General features: G+C 38.0%; 1 protein-coding gene and 1 non-coding gene across 4 annotated transcripts in view; both read left to right on the plus strand.

Annotated features, from left to right (window-relative positions):
- The window catches only part of ATG16L1 (autophagy related 16 like 1), a 70823-nt gene that overhangs the window by 38323 nt on the left and 12486 nt on the right, over positions 1-20014 (plus strand). For all 3 annotated transcript variants that reach the window (XM_077155448.1, XM_077155449.1, XM_077155450.1), the window contains 5 exons: positions 9312-9432; positions 9687-9792; positions 18357-18506; positions 18649-18696; positions 19312-19413. In XM_077155448.1, the coding sequence (XP_077011563.1) occupies positions 9312-9432; positions 9687-9792; positions 18357-18506; positions 18649-18696; positions 19312-19413 (527 nt within the window). The remainder of the gene's footprint in view (positions 1-9311; positions 9433-9686; positions 9793-18356; positions 18507-18648; positions 18697-19311; positions 19414-20014) is intronic.
- On the plus strand, positions 7992-8257 carry LOC143678586 (small Cajal body-specific RNA 6). The gene has a single exon (XR_013173366.1).

A 20014-nucleotide genomic window follows, 5' to 3' on the forward strand; every position in this document is an offset into this window, starting at 1 on the left:
AAAAGTCACTGAGAGAATTTGTGACCAAGAGACCAGCTCTGCAAGAAATACTAAAGGGAGCACTAGAGTCAGATACAAAAAGACAGAAGAGAGAGGTATGGAGAAGAGTGTAGAAAGAAGGAAAATCAGATATGATGTACATAATATAAAAGGCAAGATGTTAGAGGAAAATACTACCCAAACAGTAATAACACTAAATGCTAATGGACTGAATTCCCCAATCAAAAGACATAGACTGGCAGAATGGATTAAAAAACAGGATCCTTCTATATGCTGTCTACAGGAAACACATCTTAGACCCAAAGATAAACATAGGTTGAAAGTAAAAGGTTGGGAAAAGATATTTCATGCAAATAACAACCAGAAAAGAGCAGGAGTAGCTATACTAATATCCAACAAATTAGACTTCAAATGTAAAACAGTTAAAAGAGACAAAGAAGGACACTATCTACTAATAAAAGGAACAATTCAACAAGAAGACATAACAATCATAAATATTTATGCACCGAACCAGAATGCCCCTAAATACGTGAGGAATACACTGCAAACACTGAAAAGGGAAATAGACACATATACTATAATAGTTGGAGACTTCAATTCACCACTCTCATCAATGGATGGAACATCTAGACAAAGGATCGATAAAGAAATAGAGAATCTGAATATTACTATAAATGAGCTAGACTTAACAGACATTTATAGGACATTACATCCCACAACAGCAGGATACACCTTTTTCTCAAGTACTCATGGATCATTCTCAAAGATAGACCATATGCTGGGTCACAAAGCAAGTCTTAACAAATTTAAAAAGATTGAAATCATACACAACACTTTCTCGGATCATAAAGGAATGAAGTTGGAAATCAATAATAGGCAGAGTGCCAGAAAATTCACAAATACGTGGAGGCTCAACAACACACTCTTAAACAACGAGTGGGTCAAAGAAGAAATTGCAAGAGAAATTAGTAAATACCTCGAGGCAAATGAAAATGAAAACACAACATATCAAAACTTATGGGACGCAGCAAAGGCAGTGCTAAGAGGGAAATTTATTGCCCTAAATGCTTTTATCAGAAAAGAAGAAAAGGCAAAAATGCAGGAATTAACTGTCCACTTGGAAGAACTGGAGAAAGAACAGCAAACTACTCCCAAAGCAAGCAAAAGGAAAGAAATAACGAAGACTAGAGCAGAAATAAATGAAATTGAAAACATGAAAACAATAGAGAAAATCAATAAGACCAGAAGTTGGTTCTATGAGAAAATCAATAAGATTGATGGGCCCTTATCAAGATTGACAAAAAGAAGAAGAGAGAGGATGCAAATAAATAAGATCAGAAATGGAAGAGGAGACATAACTACTGACCTCACAGAAATAAAGGAGGTAATAACAGGATACTATGAACAACTTTACGCTAATAAATACAGCAATTTAGATGAAATGGACGGGTTCCTGCAAAGACATGAACAACCAACTTTGACTCAAGAAGACATAGATGACCTCAACAAACCAATCACAAGTAAAGAGATTGAATTAGTCATTCAAAAGCTCCCTAAAAAGAAAAGTCCAGGACCAGACGGCTTCACATGTGAATTCTATCAAACATTCCAGAAAGAATTAGTACCAACTCTCCTCAAACTCTTCAAAATAATCGAAGTGGAGGGAAAACTACCTAATTCATTCTACGAAGCCAACATCACCCTCATACCAAAACCAGGCAAAGATATTCCAAAAAAAGGAAACTATAGACCAATCTCTCTAATGAATATAGATGCAAAAATCCTCAATAAAATTCTAGCAAATCGTATCCAACAACACATCAAAAGAATTATACATCATGACCAAGGAGGATTCATCCCAGGTATGCAAGGATGGTTCAACATAAGAAAATCAATTAATGTAATACACCATATCAACAAATCAAAGCAGAAAAATCACATGATCATCTCAATTGATGCAGAGAAGGCATTTGACAAGATTCAACATCCTTTCCTGTTGAAAACACTTCAAAAGATAGGAATACAAGGGAACTTCCTTAAAATGATAGAGGGAATATATGAAAAACCCACAGCTAATATCATCCTCAATGGGGAAAAATTGAAAACTTTCCCCCTAAGATCAGGAACAAGACAAGGATGTCCACTATCACCACTATTATTCAACATTGTGTTGGAGGTTCTAGCCAGAGCAATTAGACAAGAAAAAGAAATATAAGGCATCAAAATTGGAAAGGAAGAAGTAAAACTATCACTGTTTGCAGACGATATGATACTATACGTCGAAAACCCGGAAAAATCCACAACAAAACTACTAGAGCTAATAAATGAGTACAGCAAAGTAGCAGGTTACAAGATCAACATTCAAAAATCTGTAGCTTTTCTATACACTAGTAATGAACAAGCTGAGGGGGAAATCAAGAAACCAATCCCATTTACAATCGCAACTAAAAGAATAAAATGCCTAGGAATAAATTTAACTAAAGAGACAAAAAACCTATAAAGAAAACTACAAAAAACTGCTAAAAGAAATCACAGAAGACCTAAATAGATGGAAGGGCATACTGTGTTCATGGATTGGAAGACTAAATATAATTAAGATGTCAATCCTACCTAAACTGATCTACAGATTCAATGCAATACCAATCAAAATCCCAACAACTTATTTTTCAGAAATAGAAAAACCAATAAGCAAATTTATCTGGAAGGGCAGGGTGCCCCGAATTGCTAAAAACATCTTGAGGAAAAAAAACGAAGCTGGAGGTCTCGCGATGCCGGACTTTAAGGCATATTATGAAGCCACAGTGGTCAAAACAGCATGGTATTGGCATAAAGATAGATATATCGACCAATGGAATCAAATAGAGTGCTCAGATATAGACCCTCTCATCTATGGACATTTGATCTTTGATAAGGCAGTCAAGCCAACTCACCTGGGACAGAACAGTCTCTTCAATAAATGGTGCCTAGAGAACTGGATATCCATATGCAAAAGAATGAAAGAAGACCCATCTCTCACACCCTATACAAAAGTTAACTCAAAAAGGATCAAAGATCTAAACATTAGGTCTAAGACCATAAAACAGTTAGAGGAAAATGTTGGGAGATATCTTATGAATCTTACAACTGGAGGCGGTTTTATGGACCTTAAACCTAAAGTAAGAACACTGAAGAAGGAAATAAATAAATGGGAGCTCCTCAAAATTAAACACTTTTGTGCATCAAAGAACTTCATCAAGAAAGTAGAAAGACAGACTACACAATGGGAGACAATATTTGGAAATGACATATCAGATAAAGGTCTAGTATCCAGAATATATAAAGAGATTGTTCAACTCAACAACAAAAAGACAGCCAACCCAATTACAAAATGGGAAAAAGACTTGAACAGACACCTACCAGAAGAGGAAATACGGATGGCCAAGAGGCACATGAAGAAATGCTCAATGTCCCTGGCCATTAGAGAAATGCAAATCAAAACCACAATGAGATATCATCTCACACCCACCAGAATGGCCATTATCAACAAAACAGAAAATGACAAGTGCTGGAGAGGATGCGGAGAAAGAGACACACTTATCCACTGTTGGTGGGAATGTCAAATGGTGCAACCACTGTGGAAGGCAGTTTGGCGGTTCCTCAAAAAGCTGAATATAGAATTGCCATATGACCCAGCAATACCATTGCTAGGTATCTACTCAAAGAACTTAAGGGCAAAGACACAAACGGACATTTGCACACCAATGTTTATAGCAGCGTTATTTACAATTGCAAAGAGATGGAAACAGCTAAAATGTCCATCAACAGAAGAATGGCTAAATAAACTGTTGTATATACATACGATGGAATATTATGCAGCTTTAAGACAAGATCAACTTATGAAGCATGTAATAACATGGATGGACCTAGAGAATATTATGCTGAGTGAGTCCAGCCAAAAACTAAAGGACAAATACTGTATGGTCCCACTGATGTGAACGGACATTCGAGAATAAACTTGAAATATGTCATTGGTAGCAGAGTCCAGCAGGAGTTAGAAACAGGGTAAGATAATGGGTAATTGGAGCGGAAGGGATACAGACTGTGCAACAGGACTAGATACAAAAACTCAAAAATGGACAGCACAATAATACCTAATTGTAAAGTAATCATGTTAAAACACTGAATGAAGCTGCATCTGAGCTATAGGGTTTTTTTGTTGTTGTTTTTTACTATCATTACTACTTTTATTTCTTTTCTCTATATTAACATTTTATATCTTTTTCTGTTGTGTTGCTAGTTCCTCTAAACCGATGCAAATGTACTAAGAAACGATGAAAAAAAAAAAAAAAAGAAAAGTCCAGGACCGTATGGCTTCACATGTGAATTCTATCAAACATTCCAGAAAGAATTAGTACCAACTCTCCTCAAACTCTTCAAAAAAATCGAAGTGGAGGGAAAACTACCTAATTCATTCTACGGAGCCAACATCACCCTCATACCAAAACCAGGCAAAGATATTACAAAAAAAGAAAACTACAGACCAATCTCTCTAATGAATATAGATGCAAAAATCCTCAATAAAATTCTAGCAAATCATATCCAACAACACATTAAAAGAATTATGCATCATGACCAAGTAGGATTCATCCCAGGTATGCAAGGATGGTTCAACATAAGAAAATCAATTAATGTAATACACCGTATCAACAAATCAAAGCAGAAAAATCACATGATCATCTCAATTGATGCAGAGAAGGCATTTGACAAGATGCAACATCCTTTCCTGTTGAAAACACTTCAAAAGATAGGAATACAAGGGAACTTCCTTAAAATGATAGAGGGAATATATGAAAAACCCACAGCTAATATCATCCTCAATGGGGAAAATTGAAAACTTTCCCCCTAAGATCAGGAACAAGACAAGGATGTCCATTATCACCACTATTATTCAACATTGTGTTGGAGGTTCTAGCCAGAGCAATTAGACAAGAAAAAGAAATACAAGGCATCAAAATTGGAAAGGAAGAAGTAAAACTATCACTGTTTGCAGATGATATGATACTATACGTCGGAAACCCGGAAAAATCCACAACGAAACTACTAGAGCTAATAAATGAGTACAGCAAAGTAGGTTACAAGATCAACATTAAAAAATCTGTAGCATTTCTATACACTAGTAATGAACAGGCTGAGGGGAAAATCAAGAAACGAATCCTATTTACAATTGCCACTAAAAGAATAAAATACCTAGGAATAAATTTAAAGAGACAAAAAACCTGTATAAAGAAAACTGCAAAAAACTGTTAAAAGAAATCACAGAAGACCTAAATAGATGGAAGGGCATACAAAAAAAAAAAATCATGGCAGGGAGGTAGATGAGGAAAATGGGGTTCAGGGAAGCTAGATAAATTTCCTAAAGTCACAAATTTAGGAAATAATAAATCTAGAATTTTAATTGAGGCCTAGATTCCCAAGCCTCTGCTTTTTCCTGTGTTCAGCTAATCTGGATTTTCTAGACCCCGAGATACATCAAAACTAAACAATTATTGAAGAGGTAAATTTTTGCCTTCCTTAAATTAGTCCCTTTAGAAAAAATGGAACCATTTGGTAAGTCAACCAGTTGTGTAGAATGATATTTTTAGTTCATAAAAGAGTTCTGCATAGGTGGACCTCAGCCTTTGGGTCTGAAATAAGAAATAACAGGAACGGGACCTATAAGCACAGGGATAGACCTGGAAGACAAAAAGTTCAGGTAAACTTTTCAGGTGAACTTGATTGTAGAGGTGGGCCAGAGTTGCATTGGAGACTGTGATCTCATTATACTGCAGCTCAGGCTTTTGTTGGTGGAGCTGCTATTAAGTTGGAGGCTAGTGATGGTATGCTGGTACCCTAGCCTCATTTGTTGGGCTCATTAGCCTTTAGGACCTCTGTTTATAACCATATCCTGTTCTCTGGATAAATATGGTTGGGGTTCAGGAGGCCTTTCCTCATAGAACTTTTCTGTCCTCGTAGAACGCTCATGAAAGACTTACCAGGGTTCAGGAAGTAAAATACATTCCCTGTTGTAGGGATCTCTGTTCTCCTTATAGGCCCTGGTTAACAGATGCTGTTGGAGGGTGTAAAGAGACCATTCATCCATGTTCCGAAACTTATGGGGTAATTCCTGCCCTAACCAGTGTCTCCTTAGCTTATATGGTAAGGAATGATGTTGGAAAAGACTGAAATGTAAAAAGTAGCTGGTTGAATGCTTGCTTTTAAGCCCTTTTAATGAATTTATCTTCAGTACAGCCTGTTATTGAAAGAAGGCCTCTGAAATTCCTACTAGTCATTTCAAAACTGCCTGGGTTTTGTGGAGTTTACCTTAAGGAATTGAGTTGAAGACCTCACCCTGCTTCTACCTCTAATGGTGATGGGAAGTGACCAAAGTGAGGGTTGGGTTTCAGACAATGGTTTTCTTATTAGAAACTTCCTTGTGGAGTTCTGCATTTCTCTAGAATCTGTTGTCTTTGGTTAGTGTTAACGTTAGCTGTGTGACTAAGTCAAATCGAACTTCTTGGATTACCTAAATGAGTAATTTTAGGTTTAGAATGAATAGTTGGCAAGGAGTGTCTGCCATGAGGCATAGGAAGAGTCTCTGTAAAGCCCTATAATAAAAAAATTCTTTGAGCCTCCCCACTTTGAGGTTTGGCCTCTTGGGACAGCCACTGCCCCAAATATTTTAGTCCCTGTTAAAAGTAGAAAGTAAAACTTTAATGTAGTTTTAAAATGAACTATTAAAATTACATGTAGAATACACTAAGAGAAGGGAATTTTAAATCAGTATGAGCAAGGACTGTGTAAATGACAAAAGTAAATGCTTGTAGGAGCCTAAGTTCTGTACCATCAAGAGCACAGAAATGGATCTTGTCAAGTCTCAGGAAGAATTCCAGCTGAGTTTTCCATCGAGAACAAAATGAATGAAAGTCCAGATAATAATACAAATGAAGAGCCTGAAAATTAAAATGTCCCTTTATTGTGTTAACGTCATTTAGTGAAACTTTTAAAGTGACCTAGGTGTGTGCTAGCTAAGAAAATTTTAATTAAATCATGTTCTCAGTACTTGAAGATTATTCAGGTATTATTTTGAAGACTCTTGAAAAAGAAGGAATTAAAGAAAGAAAATCAATGCTATCACCAGTGCCTTGTGCACATGGTACCTTGTCTAGTTCTTGCTTCACCATTGAGAAAGAGGTTGTTCCTTTTTCACAGATGTTAAAGTCTGCAAAAATAAGTGTATTCACACAGTCTATTTATGAGTGATGTATTTTCCTTCCATTGTTTGTGAAATGTTATTTTTACTTTCATAATAAGAAAACCGACAGTCCACACAGACACACAACTTAAAAATTATGATGAGGTAGTTATTTGTTAAGAGTTTGAGAAATTAATTTACATAATAAGTAGCCTACCCATGTTTTCTGTCTTGCCTCAGTGATTGACACAGATCAGATGATATATACTGAGTAGAATCATTATTCCTGTGTTGTATTGACTGTAATATAAGATACCATTTTGCCAAAGTTTTCTTGATTTTGCAGAAGGGATCAGTGGGGAATTTTCCAACAATTACAGCACAACTGCCACTTGGCTGACAGCTGTCGGAAGGTGCCAGCCCAATTTCAGAGAGGTTTAAATGTGGAAAAGACAAGTCTTAATCCATGGAAACACCCTCTGAAAGTAGATGTGTATATGGTCCTATGGTTTCTATTCCTGTACTACAGTAGGGTTGATCCATTACTAAGAATAGATGAAAGGCTGATTTTTAAAAATGAAATACTACAAATTTAGTACTAACCTCTGAGATCTTCACTTTGGGAGTTGGTCTGCAACCCAGTGAGTTAGCAGTTGTATTATCTATGTTAGGGTCTTTTTTTAAGCATTTTTTTAAGTTAAGACAAAAAAGACATGAGTGAATTTCTTCTGAGCCTTTGGGGTTTTTTAAATATAAAAGTTTTGATCCCATACTGAAAAGAGGTCAATGATGAATAGTAAAAGGTCTGACTCCCCAGGTCCCCTCCCTGCACCCAGGGGGTTCCCAGCTACCTCTCTTCCATCTGGCTCCAGTAGTGCTGTGATGGGCAGAAGGGCAGCTGACACACAGTGATATCCCTTTCTGATGTTCCTTGGAGAGCCCAGGGAAGACACTGTGGTCGGCATCCAACAGATTACTTACAAAGGGATTTTCGTTGATGGGATGTTGAACTCTGGGGTTATGATCTGATGTTTTCAAGCTGAGACCTTTGACTGAAAAAACTGCATGGGTTTTAATTATTTATATAAAGAGTATTGATGTTTTCTTTTGTAAATGATGTCTGCGATGAATCTGTCTATTCTGATTTTAAATATGGAGCTAGCTTTTGTAGGTACTGTGGTAAAATCCAGGCTTTTACATTTTTTTATTTTGATATACTCTAACAGTACAGGTATCTGTGCTAAAATATATATTTGTGTTAATGTATATCACTACACATATAATTTAGAAGTAAATTAGAATTTTAGTTTAAAAACTAGAAAAGAAAACAGTCATTTAAGACGCTGAAATCTCACATCAGTGAGATTTTGCTCTACATAGATAAATAGTTGAACAAATAAATACATTTTAGGAGTGCAAGAGGAATAAGGACGGTACTTGTAGTTTGAGTTCCTCTTTTTTTTAATCTATTTTATTTATTAAATGTACCAACATACAAACATAAACATTCTTACCATATGATCATTCCATTCTGCATATAATTCACAATATCATCCCATAGTTGTATATTCATCATGATCATTTCTTAAAACATTTGCATCAATTCAGAAAAAGAAATAAGAAAACAGAAAAAATTCATATATAACATACCCCTTACCCCATCCTTTCATTGATCACTAGCTTTTCAATCTAAATTTATTTTAACATTTGTTTAAGGGTGAAGTTTTTTGTTTTTTGTTTTTTGTTTGTTTGTTTTAATGTTATTTTTAGTAGGAGACTTATCTTTTTAGTCTTAATACCACAATTCTGGGCATTACTCCAAATAGGCTTTTGGGAATTTCCCTTAGTTACTCTTCTGGCCAAAACTGTTGGGATAAATTGTGTCATATTAAAGACGTAGCTTCTGTGGTTCCAGAACCAATTTATGAAACTGCTTAGTATTCTTTTCCCTTTGCTTCTCATCATTTTGTGTCTCAACCATGTCTTAAGGATGTTGTACAATCTGACTCATTTGAAGTTTTGAATACCTTTGGTACTTTTCTGGAACAGTAAACATGTGGAACCCCTGAGGTTTACAACATGGCTGTGTTCTCTCTCCTAGCACACCCTCACAGGACACAGTGGGAAAGTGCTGTCTGCCAAGTTCCTACTGGACAATGCACGTATTGTTTCTGGAAGCCATGACCGGACCCTTAAACTCTGGGATCTACGCAGCAAAGTCTGTGAGGAAATTCATTCTCTCTCTCTATGTGTACAACTAGACATTAATTAGAGAGGGGGTTGTTCCTACATTTTAGTGTGATAAGGCTTGAATTTCAAGTCTAGTTTCTTATTCACAGTAGCACTGAGGAGGTAACAGTGTCATCATGCTGCAGCTTCATTTACATATTAATAGTTCTGATGACTTAGTGGTTAGAGGGTACCAGTATTACATCATGGGTACCTTTGCCTGTAAAATGTTTTGTTTTTCTTTCAGGCATAAAGACAGTGTTTGCAGGATCCAGTTGCAATGATATTGTCTGCACAGAGCAATGTGTAATGAGTGGGCATTTCGACAAGAAAATTCGTTTTTGGGACATCCGGTATAATACCCAAGAGCTTGGGGGTGAATGGGTCTGTGCGCAGTAGAAGTACAGTGATGTTTTGCTTATGGAATGTGACTTGAAGATCCCTAGAAATGGCAGGGATCTGCCATTTTAAATAGTTTAATATTCTTTACCCTGAGGTTGACATTTATTGAGCATGTGCAATGTACTACATCTTCTACTAGTTTCTAGGAAAATAAAGGACCAGCTATTTTAAATTTTAATAGTATAGCAGCATTATTTACAATTGCAAAGAGATGGAAACAGCCAAAATGTCCATCAACAGACGAGTGGCTAAACTGTGGTATATACATACGATGGAATATTATGCAGCTTTAAGACAGAATAAACTTATGAAGCATGTAATAACATGGATGGACCTAGAAAACATTATGCTGAGTGAGACTAGCCAAAAACTAAAGGACAAATACTGTATGGTCCCACTGATGTGAACCACATTAGAGAATAAACTTGGAATATGTCATTGGTAACAGAGACCATCAGGAGATAGAAATAGGGTAAGATAATGGGTAATTGGAGCTGAAGGGATACAGACTGTGCAACAAGACTGGATACAAAAACTCAGAAATGGACAGCACAATGCTACCTAATTGTAATGTAATTATGTTAAAACACTGAATGAAGCTGCATCTGAGGTATAGTTTTTTTTTGTTTTTTTTTTCTTTTTTTCTTTTTTATTTTATTTAAAATTTTTTTCTCTCTATTATCGTTTTATTTCTTTTTCTGTTTTTCTATTTCTTTTTCTAAATCGATGCAAATGTACTAAGAAATGATGAATATACATCTATGTGATGATATTAAGAATTACTGATTATATATGTAGAATGGAATGATTTCTAAATGTTGTGTTGATTTTTTTAATTAATAAAAAAATTTAATAGGGAAGAAAGGAAAAAAAAACAATGCTGTGCTGAAGAAGAGATGAGTACTTTTGTATTCCATCTTTGGAAATATGTCTATTCAAACCTCTTGCCTGTTTTTTGATTGGGTTGTCTTTTTATTGTTGAGTTATAGGATTTCTTTCTATATTCTGGATATATATTGGATATGCAGTTTTCAAATATTTTCTCCTATTGAGTAGGCTGCTTGTTCACCTTTTTTTCCTTGTTGTTCCCGTTATTTATTTATTTTTAATCCATATATTTTACTCATCTGTCCATAATAGATAAAAGGAGCATCAGACACAAGGTGTTCACAGTCACACAGTCACATTACGAAAGCTATATCATTATACATTCATCTTCAACAATCCTGGCTACTGGAACCACAGCTCTGCATTTTTAGGCAGTTCCCTCCAGCCTCTCCATTACACCTTAACTAAAAAGATGATAACTATTTAATACCTAAGAATAACCTGTCGACTCTGTTTGGAATTTCTCAGCCATTGACACTTTATTTTTTCTCATTTCGCTCTTCCCCTTTTTGGTCAAGAAGGTTTTCTTAGTCCGTTGATCCTGAGTCCCAGCTCATTCTAGGATTTCTTTGCCACGTTGCCAGGAAGGTCCACACCTGTGGGATTCATGTCCTATGTAGAGGGGCGGGGAGGGTGGTGAGTTTGCTTTTTGTGTTGACTTACAGAAAGAGGCCACATCTGAGCAACAAAAGAGGTTCTCTTGGGGATGACTCTTAGGCCTAATTTTAAGTAGACTTTGTCTATCCTTTGTGGGGTTAAATTTCATATGAACAAACCCCAAGATTGAGGGCTCAGCCTATTGCTTTGGTTATCCCCGCTGCTTGTGAGAACATCAGGAATTTTTTTCTTGATTTCCCCCTCAGATGGTTCATTCGTTACTACTGTATAGAAACACTACAGATTTTTGAGTGTTTATCTTGTAAACTGCCACTTTGCTGTACTCATTTATTAGCTCTAGTAGTTTTGCTGTGGATTTTTCAGGGTTTGCAACGTATAGTATCATATAATCAGCAAACAGTGAAAGTTTTACTTCTTCCTTTTCAATTTTGATGCCTTGTATTTCTTTTTCTTGTCTAATTGCTCTGGCTAGAACTTCCAACAAAATGTTGAATAACAATGGTGATAGTGGACATCCTTGTCTTGTTCCTGATCTTAGGAGGAAAGTTTTCAATTTTTCCCCATTGAGTATAATGTTAGCTGTGGGTTTTTCATATATTCCCTTTATCATGTTGAGGAAGTTCCCTTCTATTCCTATCCTCTGAAGTGTTTTCAACAAGAAAGGATGTTGAATTTTGTCAAATGCCTTTTCTGCATCAATCAAGATGATCGTGTGGTTTTTCTGCTTTGATTTGTTGATGTGGTGTATCACATTAATTAATTTTCTTATGTTGACCCATCCTTGCATACCTGGGATGAATCCTACTTGGTTATGGTGTATAATTCTTTTAATGTGCTGCTGGATTTGATTTACAAGAATATTTTTTTTGAGGATTTTTGCATCTATATTCATTACAGAGATTGGATTGTAGTTTTCTTTTTTTGTAATATCTTTGTCTGGCTTTGATATGAGGGTGATGTTGGCTTCATAGAATGAGTTAGGTAGCCTTCCCTCCTCTTCAGTTTATTTGAAGAGTTTGAGCAGAATTGGTACTAATTCTTTCTGAGTGTTTGGTAGAATTCACATGTGAAGCCATCTGGTCATGGACTTTTCTTTTTGGGGAGCTTCTTAATGACTAATTCAGTTTCTTTACTTGACATTAGTTTGTTGAGGTCGTCTATTTCTTCTCAAGTCAATGTTGGTTGTTCATGCCTTTCTAGGAAGTTGTCCATTTTATCTACGTTGTCTAGTTTATTAGCATAAAGTTGTTCATAGTATCCTCTCATTGCCTCCTTTATTTTTGTGGGGTCAGTGGTTATGTCTCCTCCCCCATTTCTGATTTTATTTATTCGCATTTTCTCCTTTTTGTCAACCTCACTAAGGGTCCATCAATCTTACTGATTTTCTCATAGAACCAACTTCTGGTTTTGTTGATTTTCTTGATTGTTTTCCTGTTCTCAGTTTCATTTATTTTTGCTCTAATCTTCATTATGTCTTTCCTTTTGCTTGCTTTGGGGTTAGTTTGCTTTTCTTTCTCTAGTTCTTCCAAGCGACAGTTAATACCTCAGTTTTTGCTCTTCTTTTTTTGATATAGGCATTTAAGGCAATAAATTTCCCTCTTAGCAGTGCCTTTGCTGCTTCCCATAAATTTTGATATGCTGTGTTTTCATTTTCATTTGCCTTGAGATATTTACTGATTTCTCTTGTAATTTCTTTGACTCACTGATTATATAAGAGTGTGTTATTGAGCCTCCATATATTTGTACATTTTCTGGCACTCTGCCTGTTATTGATTTCCAACTTCATTCCTTTATGATCTGAGAAAGTGTTTTGTATGATTTCAGTCTTTTTAAATTGAGACTTGCTTTGTGACCCAGCATATGATCAGTCCTTGAGAATGATCCATGAGCACTTGAGAAAAAGGTGTATCCAGCTGTTATGGGGTGTAATGTTCTATAAATGTCCGTTAAGTCTAGTTCGTTTATTGTATTGTTCTAATTATCTGTTTCTTTATTGATCCTCTGTCTACGTGTTCTGTCCTTTGAGGAGAGTGGGGAATTGAAGTCTCCAACTATAATGGTAGATGTGTCTATTTCTCTTTTCAGTGTTTTCCTCATGTATTTTGGCGCATTCTGGCTCGGTGCATAAATATTTATGATTGTTAGGTCTTCTTGTTGAATTGTTCCTTTTATTAGTAGATAGTGTCCTTCTTTGTCTCTTTTAACTGTTTTACATTTGAAGTCTAATTTGTTGGCTATTAGTATAGCTACTCCTGCTGTTTTCTGATTGTTATTTGCATGAAATATCTTTTCCCAACCTTTCACTTTCAACCTATGTTTATCCGTGGGTCTCAGATGCATTTTCTGTAGACAGCATATTGATGGGTCCTGTTTTTTTAATCCATTCTGCCAGTCTGTGTCTTTTGATTGGGGAGTTTAATCCATTAACATATAGTGTTATTACTGTAAGGGCAGTCAGTACTTTGTTCTACCATTTTGCTTTTTGGGTTTCATATGTCATATCTAATTTTTCTTCTTTTTGCCTTTACTGGTAGTCTTCATTTCTGTACTCTTCTCTACACCTCTCTCTCCTGTGTTTTCCTGTCTCTAATGCTCCCTTTAGTATTTCTTGCAGAGCCGATCTCTTGGTCACAAATTCTCCTAGTGAATTTTGTCTGAAAAAGTTTTACTTTCCCCTTCATTTTTGAAGGACAGTTTTGCTGGATATATTTATTTTGCTGGAATTCTTGGTTGGCAGTTTTTCTCTTTTAGTAACTTGAATATATCATCCCACTGTCTTCTCTCCTCCATGGTTTCTGCTAAGAAATCTGTGCGTAGTCTTATTGAGCTTCACTTGTATGTGATGGATTGCTTTTCTCTTGCTACTTTCAAGATTCTCTCTTTCTCTTTGACATCTGACATTCTGATTAGTAAGTGTCTTGGAGTACATCTATTTGGATCTGTTCTGTTTAGGGTATGCTGCACTTCTTGGATCTGTAATTTTAAGTCTTTCATAAGAGTTGGAAAATTTTCAGTGATCATTTCGTCCATTAGTTTTTCTCCTTTTCCCTTCTCTTCTTCTGGGACACCCACAACAGGTGTATTTGTGCACTTTGTGTTGTCATTCAGTTACCTGAGTCCCTGCTCATATTTTTCCATTCTTTTCCCTATATTTTCTTTTGCTTGTTGAATTTCGGATGTCCCATCCTCCAGTTCACTAATCCTATCTTTTGCCTCTTGAAATCTGACATTGTAGGTTTCCATTTTTTTTTTTTCATCTCTTCTACTGTGCCTTTCATTCCCCTAAGTTCTGTGATTTGTTTTTTCAGACTTTCAATTTCTTCTTTTTGTTCATTCCTTGCCTTCATATCCTCCCTCGATTCATTGATTTGATTTTTGATGAGGTTTTCCATGTCTATTTGAACAACCTGAATTAATTATTTCAAGTCCTGTATCTCATTTGAATTGTTGGTTTGTTCCCTTGATTGAGCCGTATCTTCAGTTTTCCTAGTATGGTTCGTTATTTTTTGCTGGTATCTAGGCATTTAATTTCCTTAATTAGTTTATTCTGGAGATTGTTTTCACTTTTTTTACCTAGGATTTTCTTGCTGGATGACTTTCTTGTCTGTCTGTTCTTTGACATTCAGTTCAGCTTATCCTAGACCTCTGGCTTAGGTTTTGTTTAACAGATAAGAATTTTTCAGTTCTTGTTTTCTTGTTTCTTGCCCTGCCTGTATGGTGCCTTTTTTTTCTTCTTTTTTTTTTTTTACCTCCTTAGGAGGGTCTACTTAGGTATTATAGATCCCAGCCAGATTTTCCCATACCAGACTGGCCTCCTCTCAGGAGGGAAGTCACCTGCATCAGTTTTCCCTGAGGGTAACACCCAGCAGGTTGGCAGATTTTCCTATGAAGCCTCTAGACTCTGTGTTTTTCCTATTTTGCCCAGTGTGTAGCACTTTTCTCCCTGCGGGTCCCACTAGCATAAGGTGGTGTGGTACCTTTAACTTCAGCAGACTCTCCCTGCTGGTAGTGTGGTTGAGACAGAGGAGAGGTTGTAGGCTGGCTTTAATCCTTCTGTTTTCCAGACCCTGGGGTCTGAATTCCTTGAGGGAGGATTCCACCTGAGCTGGGCCCTACCCCTCTCCTAGGGAAGTCACAGGCTCCAGACAGACACTAAAACAAGCTTAATTCTGCCTATGTGTGGGGCAGTTGGAGCCTGCGAAGCCCTGCAACTGTATCCAAGGAGCAGTCAAGTCATAGAAACACAACCACAATAAAAGAAAAATCCTTTTCAGAGCAGGTGTCCCATCACAGTCCCCCCAGCCACACACCCGCCCACCCCCGATCCTCGGGTTTGCCAATCAAGAGCTTAAGTTGGTATGTTGCTTTGTTTATCTCCAGATCCTATGTGCCCCTCCTTTCCTTCAGGGCCCAGACCCTTTGAAGTATTATGTGGTATCTAGTCCAAAAAAACTTCTTTTTTTTTTCTTTTCCCACCAGCCCTGCCCCTCTGTGCTGGGGCAAAAACCAGCAACCTCAGCTTTTACTCAAATTTCAGCTGAGCTGGGGCCTATTTTTAGTAGTCAAAATTTGTTAATTAATTCCACAGTTGGAGCTTGATTGGGCTCAGCCCCTGCTGCTGGTAAAGTCTTTTCCTTTCCCCTCTGGGAAACAGCCTGTGGGGGAGGGGTGCTGGCTGCCTCAGCTTGGGGTACTCAGGGTTCTGTGTGGGCTCACAGCTGGTCCGGACTAGGGTACACTGTGTGTCGTCCGGTCACTGACATGGTCCCAACGGTTGTTTTGTACTGTTCCTGGCTATTTACTAGCTGCTCTGGAGGACAGTCTAAATCCTGCTCCTCACTAAGCCACCATCTTGGCACCCCATGTTCACCTTTTTAACTAAGTCCTTTGATTCACAAAAGTATTCAGTTTTGAAGAGGACCCATTTATCTCTTTTTTCTTTCATTACTTGTGCTTTGGGTATCAAGTCTAAAAAACTTCCATCTACCACAAGATCTTGAAGATGCTTCCCTACATTTTCTTCTAGGAGCTTTATGATCCTTTCTCTTGTAGTTAGTTCTTTGATCCATTTTGAGTTAATTTTTGTATAAGATGTGAGTTAGTGGTCCTCGTTTATTCTTTCCCAGCACCATTTGTTGAGGAGACTGTTCCAGTTGGTGGGCGTGGCTGTCTTGTAGATGAGTACTTCTGTATGTTAAAGAACATCTTTTAAGGTTAGCGTCAGAGGAGAAGTAGCCTTCACAACACAGCAAAGCCACTGAAAGTCATTCCAGCCCAAGCACAAACCAAAACAGCAGAGTGACCTGGTGTGGCTAAGATGGAGCAGGCAGGTGAGGGGAGGGCACATAGGCAGATGAAACTAATAGGGGAAGTTGGAATCAGGTTGGCTTTACTCCATTTCCAAATGACTTAATCTGACAAGTCATTGATTATTTAGCAAGAAAATGATTGTCTCTTGTAACTCTATTAGATTACTTCTGTGGCCATTTAGTGGATGTATTGGGGAGCAGGAAAATCAATAAAGAGATGATGAGTACCTGAACTGAAAGCACTAGGAGATGAAGTTGGGGAAATAGATTGGAGTTAAATGTGGAGGATGAGAAGAAGTAAAGATGGTGTATCAATGAGAATGAAGTTAGGAGAAGGTTTAGAGAATGCATTCAGATGTGGACATTGATTCATGGCTTATTCTAATAGGCATTTGAAAAAACATAAGAAAAGTTGTGGAGAGGTTGAAGATAGAGGGAAAAATCAGAAGTCCTTAGTGAACAGGCAGGATTGAAGAGTTGGGAAAAGCTCAAGGATGGCATGTAAAGCAGCAAGAGAAAGGGTGAAGACAACGCTTAAAGAACTACCCAAGGAAGGGTGGCCAGAAATGGGCAGGAAGCTGGGAATCCCATGATGGACCGAGGTTGGGGCTGGGGACAAATCAGAGCCGTCAGATGCCAGGAGAAGTCAGGCAGGGTGGGTGAGGCCTGAAATGAGACCATTGGGTGTTTTTGTTAGGAGATCATTAATTGGTGATCTGATTCAGTAGAGGACAGCTGGGGGTAGAAGCCAGATTGTAGAGAGTGTAAAGTGAGGGAACAGTGATTATAGGTGGGGCTTTGAAGCATAATAGGGTTCCAGAAAGGCCTGGATGAAGCTCACGGGTCCTGGGCACCACTTCTAGTTTTAGTCAAACCTTTACTTAGCTTCTTTAAATCTTGGAATTGTAGAATTACAGTGGGTATAGAATATACCCCTAGTTTACCCCTAATTTGACAGATGAAGAAACCAAGTCCCAAAGGAGTTGAGTAACTTGCTTAAAGTTACATATTTAGCAACAATCAGATAGATTCTCTTGCTTAGTTAACTTGTGAGGTAGAAAATAATTTCTTGAAAGTTTATGACAAAGTCCCTAAATTTGGTACCTTTTTTGGCTGTGTCACCAACATGGTGACTGAGGCAAGGAAAAAAATTTGAAGAATAAAAGGAAGAAGAAAGGAGTTGAGTAGGTGGCAAATGATCTCCTCCTGGGCCTGCCCTGGGGCCACATTACCAGATCTAGGACCCCCAAGCTGGAATTGGAGGAGCCCAGCTGAATTTAGCAAGTGTGGCAGGAAACCTAGGAGGGATCAACACACTTCGCATATAAGGCAGCCATTTACCCTCAAACAAGTTCCTGTGCTTTTGGTTGAAATTATATTCGTTAGATAGTAGTACTGGTCAGTTCATTCTGGTCAGAAACTCTGAATGGCTATTTTCTTGTCATTCCAAAAATGGGCAAAGAAATTCATACCAAATTCACATTTCCGGTTCTCAGCACTACCATAGGATCTGTTGAAGGGAAAATAAAAGCAGCCACAGGTTATTTTTATAAGATTGGAAACACATTTGCTGTCCTTGGAGAGTATTACACTGTAGTTGAATAGTGGTGCCTTTTTTGTTTAAGTTAATGGTATGATATCCTGGTTAAAGGGAAGAAGTTCTGATCCTGATATGTTGCATTTTCTCATCTGTCTCTTAGGTCAGAGAGTATAGTCCGTGAGATGGAGCTGTTAGGAAAGATTACTGCCCTGGACTTAAACCCAGAAAGAACTGAGCTCCTAAGCTGCTCCCGGGATGACCTGTTAAAAATTATTGATCTACGAATAAATGCTATCAAGCAGACATTTAGGTAACTAAAGACATGTGGGGTTTGGTTTCCTTTGAGTTTTACTAGATTTTGAAGATTGTATGAAGACCCTGGCTTCTTGCCATCTTCTTTATTGAGTGCCGGGAGTGGCCTTGGTAATGTAGTGACCTCTTGTCTGTTTCAGTGCACCAGGATTCAAGTGCGGCTCTGATTGGACCCGAGTTGTATTCAGGTTAGTGGTGATGCCCCCACCACCACCATCTGCAGCGGCTTGGTTGAAATCAGTGGTTAGGCCAGGGGCATTTTCCCCTTGGGGAAATAGAGCTAATTTGCTCACTGCCTCCTCCCACCTGTCCAGGAGTTAGCCCATAAGTTCACTGTTAGAGACCACCATCAGTCTCTTTCCTTTCTAGCATTCTTCTCTCTCCTAGTACTCCTTTTTTCTAGTGCCTGTTTTTCTCTTCCAGTGCCTATTCCTATATTGTAAAGAAGCTTCTCCACAAATGATGCTGCCTTTTTTACTTTCCTACTTTCATTGAAACTCTTAGTCATTTGGGGGGTTTACTTCACTCTTCCTGTGTGCTGCATAAATATATAAAAATATCTCTGAGACCTTGAGTCTGATCGCTGGTTGGGCCTTGTAGTCCACTTGTAGAGAGTAAGGCTGCAATAATAGGGTACAGCAAGTATGCCCTTGAAGGCTACACATTCTATTCTGATTTCTGGGTAAACAGGAGTGGTCATGTGTTTGCCTCATAAAGGAAGAATAAATACCACATCTGGGGCAGAGGGCCTGGAGCTGCTGAATAGGGGGCTTAACAACTTCCCTTCCCTTCCTTTATCCTAGCCCTGATGGCAGTTATGTGGCAGCAGGCTCGGCCGAGGGCTCCCTCTACGTTTGGAGTGTCCTTACTGGGAAAGTGGAGAAGGTCCTTTCAAAGCAGCACAGGTGAGATGAACCCCCTCCCAGGCTGTGGGCACCCCAGGACCTGCTCCCAAATGACCAGTCAGCTCCGTGAAGGCAATGCCTGCCCATTGCTCAGCTGTCTGTCAGTTAGGTTATTTGAGAGGAGCTGGGGTTCTAGGATTTTAGATTCAGACAACAGTTTCCTGCTTATATTCTACAAAATAGTCCAGTTAAAATAATTAGAATGGTGGCCATTGAGGAAAAGTTCAAAGAAACCCATTCACTTTGGCTTTCCCGTTACAGAGCACATGTTCTCATCCTCCTTTTCCCTTCTCTGTGCCTCTCTATCCTGCTGTCTCTCCATCTCTCCCATGGAAGACCCTTTTGTCAGTAAATTGACTTGTAAACACTGATTCTTGTATACCTTGTTTATCTTCCGTCTAGTTAAAATTCAGATGCCCTCCATCCTTTCCTCTGGCACCCATTCTGAACACCTTGAACCTTCCAACAGCAGCCTCTTTCTCCTACCCTCCGTAGACAGTCACACTGACTTACCTTAACACAGATTCCTTCAGCTTTCTTAGGCTCTGTGTAAACTCCCCACTTGTGAGTGTATTATCGAAGAGTAAAAGAGGAAGTTGGA

Source organism: Tamandua tetradactyla, chromosome 3 (assembly GCF_023851605.1).
Source record: "Tamandua tetradactyla isolate mTamTet1 chromosome 3, mTamTet1.pri, whole genome shotgun sequence".
NCBI classification, from domain to species: domain Eukaryota; kingdom Metazoa; phylum Chordata; class Mammalia; order Pilosa; family Myrmecophagidae; genus Tamandua; species Tamandua tetradactyla.